Source organism: Chrysochloris asiatica, unplaced genomic scaffold, assembly GCF_000296735.1.
Source record: "Chrysochloris asiatica unplaced genomic scaffold, ChrAsi1.0 scaffold00327, whole genome shotgun sequence".
NCBI lineage: Eukaryota > Metazoa > Chordata > Mammalia > Afrosoricida > Chrysochloridae > Chrysochloris > Chrysochloris asiatica.
The window spans coordinates 1,711,166-1,722,554 of NW_006408845.1; the positions used below are offsets into that span (position 1 = coordinate 1,711,166).

At 37.5% G+C, this 11,389-nt stretch overlaps 1 protein-coding gene across 1 annotated transcript in view; it reads left to right on the top strand.

Annotated features, from left to right (window-relative positions):
* FANCM (Fanconi anemia, complementation group M) overlaps nt 1–11,389 on the top strand; it is a 94,606-nt gene that overhangs the window by 9,190 nt on the left and 74,027 nt on the right. Inside the window, exons 3-4 of the mRNA XM_006875445.1 lie at nt 3,760–3,837; nt 10,238–10,396. Coding sequence (XP_006875507.1) covers nt 3,760–3,837; nt 10,238–10,396 — 237 coding nt within the window. The remainder of the gene's footprint in view (nt 1–3,759; nt 3,838–10,237; nt 10,397–11,389) is intronic.

Genomic DNA, 11,389 nt, shown 5'->3' on the forward strand with positions numbered 1-11,389 from the left:
GGTAGTGAGGTTGGCCCAGGATCGGACATTGTTTTGTTTTGCTGTGCATGGGGTCGCTATGAATTGGTTCCAACTCGATGGCACCTGACAACAACAACCTAGCTCTGGTAGTGTAGTGGTTATGAATCGAGCTGCCAACCACAAGGTCAGCAGTTCGAAACTACCAGCTGCTCCATGGGAGAAAGATGAGGCTTTCTTCTCCAATACAGGTTTACAGCTTTGGAAACCCTGTTCAGGGTCACTGTGGGTTGGAACCGACTTGACGGCACTTAACAATATCAACACCTGCATGAGTATAGGTCAAGTTCATAAAGTTGTAGCAATTTACCCTTGTTTCCTGTATCAAAAATTATTATTATTATTTTGTAATCTTCCTCTAGTCGAGTTCTGATTATCAAGCCATCAAGGCTAGGTCGAATGGGTACTGTCTACAAGTTTGGGTGTTCTTGTACATCTCCCCTCACTTCATATCAGTAGGATGCTTCACTCTCAGCTCTAGCCTGCTGTGTCTATGTCCTTGTCCATGTGCTCAAGTGTCCCGAGGTCTCACTACACCTTGGACCAACCAGTCCTTCCTTTTCTCTCTCTCATCTCTGGGTCAACAGGTCAATGGACTGTGGTTGAACTCAGCCCATTTCTTCATTGTTGCCTTTCCTTCTCTTCCACTCACCAGTAAACCAATGTGGTCGCCAGCAAGCTTTCATGCATGTTTGTGTATTCTCTTTGAGTTTCAGTCTTAGAGGGAAGCTTGTCCTAAATGAACTTGATTGCTTGTCTTGATGTCTTCCTAGTGAACAGCTTGCTTTTCTTGTAGTAGCCAGTCATGCTGATTGACATTTTTGTTTTGGATTTTTCGTGATAATCTTTCTGTGAAGATGTATCTTCTGTTCCTCTAGCTATCCCAGGCTGGTCTGCTTGTCCTTCCTAGCTTCACTGTTATTTTGAGCTTCTTTTATTTTATCCTGTAAAAGAGACTATCCTAAATGGAGGGAAGAGTTAATGGAATATAAGGTAACCGCAACAGTGGGTTGGGGGGTGGTGGTTTAGTTCAGGTGTTGGGGAGAGCAATTCAAGAAGGATGAGGAGGTGGAAAAACTATTTTTTTTTCTATTTTATCCTGTAAGGAGCTCTGGTAGCGTGGTGGTTATAAATCAGGCTGTGAACCGCAAGGTCAGTGGTTTGAAACTACCAGCTGTTCCACAGGAGAAAGATGAGGCTTTCTGCTCCTGTAAAGATTTACAGCCTTGGAAACCCTATACAGGGTTGCTATGAGTCGGAACCGACTCCTCGGCACTTAACCACCACTACCATTTTATCCTGTAATCTACTTGACCTTCTCACCACTTGGATCTCTGTTCCTCTGTGTTTACCTTTTTTCACATTGTAATTGTTTTGATCATATACTGATCACCTAGATCCTCTAAATTTGTTATAGTTTTATTCGATTCTTGACTCTTCCAGTTGTCAGTTGCATCCTGAGTGTTGCTGCCACGTACGTCAATCTCTGCTTGTTGTCTGTTCTTTATGGTTCTCATTCCACAGAACTCCCTTTAGGATATTTCTCATCTCAGTGTTGACTTTGGCAAAATCCCTTAGCTTCTGTTTATCCTGTAATGTTTTCATTACACCTTCGTATTTGATTGACAACTTTGCTGGGTAGAGGATTCTTGGCTGGCAGGTTTTATGTCTCCCCATTGCCTTCTTGCCTGCATGGTTTCTGTTGAGAGATCCGAGCTTAATCTGATTTACTTGCCTTTGTATGTTATACTTCTCTGTTCCCTAGCTGCTTTCAGGATTCTGCCCTTACCTTTGATTTTGGAGAGCTTGATTATTATATGTCTTGGTGATTTTCTTTTAGGGTGTATCCTTCCTGGGGTTCGTTGAGTTCTTGAATGCTTATCTTTTCACTTTTCAGGATGTTAGGGAAATTTTCTTCCAGAAGCTCTTCAGCTACCTCCTCTGTGGGTCTATGTGATTCTTCCTATTCTGGAATGCCGATAATTCTTAAATTAGTCCTCTTCATGTTGTCCAACATGAATCTTAGACCTTCTTCAGATTTCTTTATCTTTTTTTCTGCTTGTTCTTCTATCTTAGTAGTATTGAGAGGTTTATCTCAGCTCATTAGTTCTGGCTTCCATCTTTTCAGTTCTACTCCTTTTATTGTATTATCTATTTCTGATATTCTGTTATTAATCATTTGGGCCACTCTCTGTAGGTTTTGAATTGTTTCCAATGCTGTATCTGTCTTATTTGATTGTTCTTGTACCGGTTTCCTGACTTCTTCCTTATTTTTGTCAATTCCATTGTTTCGTGTTTTGATACATTTTATAATCATTTTTCTGAATTCCTTTTCAGGCATTTCCAAGGCCTGCCCTCCTTCCAGTGTGGAGTGTAGGTCTACCTCCAGATCATTTTATCTCAGTTAACTTTTATTTTCTTTTTGGACATGTGCTGATATGGTCATCTGTTTCTGTTTTTTTTTTGAATATTCAGTTACCTGTGGCCTTAATACTTAAATGGGTGTGTGTTTTGGTGTTTTTTTATGCTTTCTTACTGCCTCCAGGTAGATGTGATCAGGAGATGGTGTTTCTTTTTCACTCTTCTTCCTGAGAAATTTCAAGATTCCATTGTTAGTCTTTATGAGGTAACTCAGGAGTTAATTTTCACCTTTTTCCTTTTTAGTCTGCCTGTCCGACTCCACAACCCCCATTCTGGCCTTTTTCCTAGTGATAAACAGTTCAGGGCCAGCTGTGGCCATTTTGTACTGCCATTTGGTTTTAAGTGGTAACTGTACCTTTAAATTTTGAAGAGATATGTGTGCATGCGTAATAGAACCGGGTGGGGTGGGGTGTCCACTTGCTTAGGCACCCCCTGTAGTCACCAGAATCGAGGTGCACCCATAGTGAGAGACCAGGGAACACACACACACACACAAAAGAGAATGTCCACACTTTCATCTCTGCGATTCTGTCAGGCATCCTTGGCTGTTCCGATCCTTCCCCCATTTGGTCTCGCCCAAGGTGGCAGCTCAGGGAGCAGCTGAGCATCTTGTCATTAGAAAGCAATAGATTTCTTGCTTCTGCTGCAAATTCCCCTAGCTGTAAGCCTTCCAGTCTTCTAAATATTCCTTTATATGTGGTTCAGAGTTCTGGTACCTCCCCTGAGCCTGCTTGGTCCGGTATTCCATGTTGTTGTTGATGGAGCTCTTCACTGCACTTCTACCCAAGATCTGCCATCTTGTTTGTTCTCCCAGACTTACTTTGAAAGTCATGATTCTTCTTCATAACATCTAATTTCTTTAAATCTTTGTGAAATTTGATTTTTTTCATTGCAAATTAATTTCATCTTACTACTTTGTTTTTCAATCTTTACTTATTATAATTTGTCTTAATCTGGCATGTTTGCATATGGATGTTTCTTTCAAAGCTAGACTGACCAAAACACTCTTGCTGTAGTGTAGCCCTTGTGTATTTTTATTTGACATCTGTAACTGACTCAACAGCACTTAATAGCAGTGATTAGGTCTTTACCTTGTAGCTTTATATATAGATAAACCCCTAAAATGTTTTTGTTTAATAGATGAGGAATATAAACATAAATTATCTCATCTTCAGAAAATATGAGAGTTATAGTTTCACTCACTAGATCGCTGAGTAAGTAGTAATGATAATGGACTGTATGTAATGAGTTTAACAGACCCACCATTATAGTTGCTCTTAAGAAATAAAATTTTAAAAACATTTTTTTGTTTTTTTTAAGGTTGTAAGGGAACTGGTCAAATATACAAGACACTTTAGAATCTTGGCTCTCAGTGCCACTCCAGGTAGTGATGTAAAGGTAAGTAAATGTATTTCCATTTATGAAAACTTAAGAAAATAAGAATTGTTATATAAGGCCAATTAGTTTTCCATTCTAGAATTAATACAGTTTTACTTTAGGACTACAGCATATCTTATAACAAGTCTAGCTTTTTTTCTTTAGTTATAGAAGTTTCTCTAAATTATTAGTCTTTAGACTTAAGTGTGTGTAAGAATCACCTAAAGCTGCTTGTTAAAAATATGGAGGTTTAAAAAAATCAAGAATATTTTTTAAATTGTTGTTTCCATGCTTTTATTTATTAATTATTTTTAAAAATCTTTTTATTGTGAATTGAGTTAGTTTACAGAGCAGTTGATCAGTTTCACATTCAATAAATCATATTATTTGATTCATTACAGTGATTACAACCTCCTCCATGGACTATCAATCAATTAACAGTATTTACCTCTATTCATTGTATTTTTCCCTGTGTCTCCCACTACCTTCAAATTTTCTCTGCTAATCTCCTGGTTGTATATTGTCTGCCCATGTTAACAAGTGTCTACCCTCTAATTCCCACTCTACCTTCCCATAACCATCAAAGATTATTAAGGAAATCTTTTGTTAACTTTTTACAGCATTATAAATGTTATAATATTTGTCTTTTTGTGATTGACTAATTTGACTCAGCATACTGTCTTCAAGTTTATTCATATTTTGGGTGTTTTGCAGATGCATAATTATTCCTCAACATTACATAATATTGCATTGAATTTTTTGCTTAGCATTTCTTCTGTTGATGGACGTTTTGGCTGTCTTCATTTATTGGTGTGTGCTTTGTAGAGTGAATATTGAAAGATCCTGCTTTCTTATCCATTCTGCTCTCTCTGTCTCTCGAATGGTGCATTTAAACCATTTACATTCAGTGTAATTATCAATAGGTATGAATTGATTGCTGTCATTTTGCTGTGTGTTTTTTTGTGGTGCTACTAGTTTGTTCCACATTATTTTCTGTGCTGAGTTCATTTTGTCTGTGGATTTTCTTGTTATTTTCATTTCTATTGTGTTATTGTTTACTAAATCATTCTGATTTTCCTCTTTTTTATTTTAATGTGCAGGTATATTAATTTTCAGGGTAAATTACAGGTTATTCTGTAATTTATTAATTTTTTTCCCTGCTTAAAACAGTCTGTCTTATCTTGAAATCGACTTGACTTTATTGCTATTTGAAAATTCTATATCTACACTTTTCCCTGTTTTTGCTTTGTAACTGAGTTCATTATAAATCTTTGGTTTCCTATTTTCAATCCTATAGTTTTGCTTTTTTTAATCTTAAATATGTTTATATGTGGACTTCTGGTGTGACACTGTGGATCAGCACTGGACTGCGAACTACAAGTTCGGCAGTTCAAACTCACCATCTGCTCCTCAGAAATCCCATACAGGGTTGCTATGAGTTGGAATTGACTTGATGGCAGTTAGCAACAACAAAAACAAGAATATCTGGATTGAGGAATCCTAGTGTAGTGCTGCATGATAATGCACTAAACCACAAGATTGGCTTGAATTGCAGGATTGGTAGTTCAAACTCACCAGCATTTCCTTATCAACCCTATACAGGGTTGCCATGAGTCAGAACTGACTTAAAGGCACTTAACAACAACAACAATATCTGGATTGAGTTCTAGATGTTGTTGTCATATATGGTAATTCCAGATTGTTGTGTGTTCTTGTTGGTTCTGAGTCCAAACAATATCATTTAAAATTTTTATTTTGAATTAATTTTAACCTTTCTGAAAATTTGCAAAGATTGAAAATCTCAGGATACCCTTAACCCAGTTTCCCTACTGTTAACATATAATACCAGTGACAATAAGATGTGTTTTGGGTCAAGACATCTTGGGAGTGGCAGTCAGCTCCACTCTTCTCTGATTTAAGAAGCCAGACTGTCACATCCAGTTCTAAACACAAGTATCATTTATGGGTCACAGCACACAGTGAAAGGCTGCATATGCATCAAGTGCACTTATCCACAGTTAGTTAACAGGTTTGCTGTTTGTTGCCTTTAAATTGACACTGGTTCATGGTGACTCTACATATAACAAAACAGGATGTGGTCGGGTTCATGCCATCATCACAGTGGGAGGTGTGCTTGAGGCCATTGTTGTGGCCACTGTGCCTTCAGCCTAGGGGCTTCCTCTGTGAGCACTGTATCAGACAACATTCTGTATCATCCATAGGGTTTTCATTGGCTAATTTTTGTAAGCAGATTGATTGCCAGGCCTTTTTTCTTGGTCTGTTTTAGTCTGGAATCTGTCCACCATGAGTGACCCTGCTGATATTGGAAATACCAGTAGCATCATTTCTAATACCATATGAACATACATACCACCTCAGTAGGATAAATTTACAGAATGGTGGTTGAACGTATTATATAACCAGAGTAAAATGAACAAACCAGGAAATTAATGTTAATATAATACTATCGGCATTCACTTCTGTCAAGTCAGTTTAGACTCATAGCAAGACTGTAAGACAGAGTAGAACTATTTCATAACATTTCTGGGGCTGTAAATCTTTATGGAAGCAGACTGCTACATCTTTCTATTGAGAGGTTGGTGGGTTCCAGTGCTTATCCCACTGTACTACCAGGACTTCTACTATAGGCATATCTTAGAAATATTGAGGGTTTAATTCCTAACTAGCACAGTAAAGCAAATATGACAATAAAATGAGTCACATAATTTTTGTTTGTTTGTCAGTGCATATAAAAGTAATGTTTACATTATAGTGTAGCCTCTAAAAGGAGGCCTGGTGGCACTTTGGGTTAAGCATTTTACTGCTAATTGTAAGATTGGCAGTTCAATTCTATCTGTAGCTTCCTAAGAGAAAGGTGAGGCTTTCTGCTTCTAAAACAATTTTTAGCCTCAGAAACCCTATATAGGGTCAGTGTGAATCAGATCAACTTTATGGCTGTGGGTTTGCTTTTTTTTGTGTTTGAAAGTGTAAATAAAAAAAATTGAAATGTGAGAATTACTAAAATGTAACACATAGATGAGCACATTTTGTTGAAAAAAATGGTGCCGGTGGACTTGCTTGATGCAGGGTTGTCACAAACCTTTAATTTGTAAAAACCAAAATATTTGTGAAGTAAAATGAGGTATGCCTCTAGCAACTACATTGCTTCCATAGTTATCACATCTTGTAGTCTCCTTCAATCTGTAATAGCTCCTCAATCTTGGTTTGTTTTCACTGTAAAATTACTGTTTTTCTTTTGTAATTAATGAGTGTCTTATGGTGAGGTATTTTGACACCATTTAAGTACCTGTTTCTCATCACATTTTGCTTACCAATTTTAGCATCCAGTGGTGGGTCTTCCTTGCAGCAATTATTTCTGTTGTGTTGCCTAATTGTTGCTTCCTATTGCCTTCATATCTTTTACATTTGTTTAAGTAGAATTCTTCTTTAATGAATTGCTGTTTTTCCTCCCAGTGTTATTTATTAGTTCAATTACTTATTATCAGTATGGACTCATGGGTATTTACTTTATTCTTTGTGCCACAATCCAATACTTTTATTTTCTTATTCAAGATGGCTCCTGTGTCCTTTAGACTTGCATTAACTTATTTTTCGAGCACTTCTTTCCTCTTTGTATCACCTTGCTTGCTGAAAGTGAAGAGGACTTAAAACATTTACTTATGAAAATCAAAGAGCACAGCCTTTGGTATGGATTACATCTCAATGTCAAGAAAACAAAAATCTTCACCACTGGACCAATAAACAACATTCTTATCAACAGAGAAAAGATTGAAGTTGTCAAGGACTTCATTCTTCTTGGATCAACTGTCAACACTCGCGGAAGCAGCAGTCAAGAGATCAGACGATGTATTGCTTTAGGCACATCTGCTGCACAAGACCTTTTTAAAGTGTTGAAGAGCAAAGATGTCAGCTTGAAGATTAAGGTGCACCTGACCCAAGCCATGGTATTTTCAATAACCTCATATGCATGCGAAAGCTGGACAGCAAATAAGGAAGACTGTAGAAGAATTAATGCTTTTAAGTTATGGTGTTAGAGGAGAATATTGAAAGCGCCATGAGCTGCCAAAAGAACCAATAGATCTGTTTTGGAAGAAGAGCAGGCAGAGTGCTCCTTGGAGGCAAAGATGGCCAAATTTCGTCTCTCACACTTTGGACGTATTGTCAGGAGGGACCAATTGCTGGAGAAGGATATGTTTGGTAAGGTGGAGGGTCAGAGAAAAAGAGGAAGACTCCCAACGAGATGGATTGGCCAGGTGGCAGCATTGGTGGACTCAAGTGTGGCAGCAGTAGTGAGGTTGGCCCAGGATTGGACATTGTTTTGTTCTGCTGTGCATGGGGTCGCTCTGGGTCGGTTCCAACTCGATGGCACTTGACAACAAGTATTTTTCTGGTCCTAGCCTTGGAATCAACCATTTTTCTTTTATAGACGAATGGTATGATTTTTGCAGCTTTGAATTGTCTCCGTTATCGAGTAGGGATCCTATTGAAAACTTTCAAAGATAGGTTTCAACTCTACAAAGCTGTAAGGCTTAGTTCATTCTGTTCATACCTTGGAGATTTTTAGAAAATTTTCTTTCTGTCCTCACTTCCCCAGTTTTAAACATGCATAATTATATAAGTCTCTGGTTACATGTCACTCCTTCATAAAGAGCCACTTTTTAGTACAACTAAAGTCAGCTTCATCTCTACTTTATTTTTTTCTTAACATTTATCATAGTATTTAAATCTTTTGCTAATTCAATTATTTGTTTTTCGTATACCCTATTGGCGTTGCAGGATAATACACTGGATCCCAAGGTCAGTTTGAACTACAAGGTCGGGAGTTCAAACCTGCCAGCTGCTCCTTTGAAGCCCCATTCAGGGTTGCTGTGAGTCAGAACTGACTCGACAGCACTTCACAACAACTAGAATTACAGGTTCTATATATGTTGGTTATAGCTATTTTAGCAACTCAATGCCTAGTTTGTGGTAGTTGCTCAAATATTTGTTAAATAAATTATTGAATTTATTAATGTCTTACTCAATATCATAAAATACTCATGAATAGATTTTAAATGTACATGAGCCCCAGTAACTGTAATATAATCTGTTAGGTGCTATGGCAGCTGCTGAGAATATAAAGGTGACTAAGGCATAATTCTTATTCTTAGATTATTATTTTGGTCTGAAATTAAGCCCATTAGGCTTTTCTGATTAAAAACAAAACAGAAAGTCTTTAATTTCTAGATCCTTTTGGGATTCCTTTTTCTTTTATTATTCTTAGTCATTGCATTGTCAATATTATAATTATCTGGTACAGAAGTTGTTTTTACCAATAAGTTATATGATTTTGCCCTACTTCCCTAATTTTATGATTAAATTCCTTTACAAATTTGCTTGAATGACATTTAAACCAAAAATATATTCAAATGTTGATTTAACTGGAAACTATCCTATTAATTTATGGATAATTGACTAGTATAGGTCCTTTAAGGAGCTCTGGTAGCGTAGTGGTTACGAATCGGGCAGCTAACCTCAGGGTCAGCAGTTAGAAAATATCAGCTGTTCCGCAGGAGAAAGATGAGGCTTTCTGCTCCCGTGAAGATTTACAGCCTTAGAAACCCTGTACAGGGTCACTATGAGTCGGAACCAACTCCACAGCACATAGCAATAACAACATAGGTCCTTAATCTTCAATTGCTGACAAGCCAATTTGTAAAGGACTCCTAAGGTACAATTATTTCCTTTAACTTTAATAATACTTCTCTCTGGTTTTCGCATAAAAATTAGTGGGAAAGTATTTATTAAGGAATTGGGTTCTGACATTGACTGTGCTATATACAACTTTTAGGGGATTAAGTTTGCTAAACTTGAAACTTCTGTTTTGCCTGAGACTTTATAAAATGTTGACAAAAAGAATGAAAATTACAGCCATTGGTTGGAAACTGCAAAATACCTTTGAGGAACTTGGTAGAGATACACTAATCTTATTTTTTAGTGTATCTAAAAAATACACTAAGGGCTGAGTGGGGAAAAGATGCAGGAAAAACCTTTCCCCATTATTGTGCCGCTTCTAAGGAGCCCTGATGGTACAGCGTCTGCTAACTGAAAAGTTGGTGATTTGAACCCACCAGCCACACTGTGGGAGAAAGATGTGGTCTTGTGGTCTGCTTCCATAAAGATTTTAGCCTTGGAAACTTTATGGGGCAGTTTTGCTCTGGTCTGTAGGGTATCTTGAGTTGGAATTGACTTGATAGCAATCTGATGTACTTTATAGTTCTGTCTTTTAAAGATATTTAATTATATGAATTTCTAATGCTTTTCTTTCAGAATTTCACTGCTATATTATTTCTGGTAGTGACTTAAACTAAAAAAAAAAAGTTTAATGTAATTATAACTATACTTAATTTATTTTGCATAGGCTGTGCAACAAGTTATTACTAATCTCCTAATTGGAAAGATAGAGCTGCGTTCTGAAGATTCTCCAGATATTTTACCATACTCTCATGAAAGGCGGGTTGAAAAGCTTGTTGTTCCTCTTGGTGAAGAACTTGTAGCAATCCAAAAAGCATATATCCAGGTAGGCCATTTTAATAATAATTCAGGGTTAATAAGTGAATTGGTAATGTAATTATTTTTATTAACAGAATCTGGTTGTGAAAATATACAGTTATTTATTTTTATTAATAATTAGTATGTTGAATTCTTTGAAATTAAAGTTTTTTTTTTAATCAGCACCATTTTTTTTTAAGTGTTTTATTGTGAATTATATGATAGTTTACATGGGAGAACATTAGTTTTACATTCATTCTATTGTACATCGTACATCGTATCTTTGCCATGGTTACAATCCCCTTCATGCATCACATCATCAACCTACCAAAGGGTATATATACCTTTGGTAACCTGCCCCCCACACTATTCCCCCATCCCAGTCTTCAGCACACAGTCGCTCTCCCTCTGTGGATCTAAAGTCCTCAGTGATTCCATCGCTCCACGTCATTGTCTCTGCCTCCATCATGGGCATCTCTGCTTCTCTGGGTAGGGTCCCACTCTCGGCACTTCTCCATTGATGGTCCCAGGGACCTCCGCTCCTAGACTGGAAAGTTATTCCGTCCCTTCCTTGCTATAAAATGTCTACCTTTACGTTTCCAACCCTTACAATCAGTCCTGATAACAATTATTCACTATTGTAGCACAAGAGACCCATCTGCATTTCATTTCATCAGCTCTGTCTAGGCAGATTGGATACTACTCACTGGAGATTCTGCCTTCCTTCAGGCCCCCTGGCTCTAGGTTCCCTCTTGAAAGCTTGTAAGCCAGTCACTTCTTGCCTTTTACACCCCACCGCCTCATTTTGGGTAGCCAATGTCCAAGTTGCCCATTCCTGTTTACTCTGTGTGTGGAGGGGGTGGGAATGATTCTTGCTGTAAGAATTTGTTCTGTCTTTTGAGCTACTGCTTCCATAGGTGTAGGTCAAGTTCATTAAATTGCATCAGATTACTCTTTTTTTCCTCTTCTTTCTTCTTCTGGTTGAGCTCCTATCATCCAGTCATTGAAGCCAGGTCAAGTG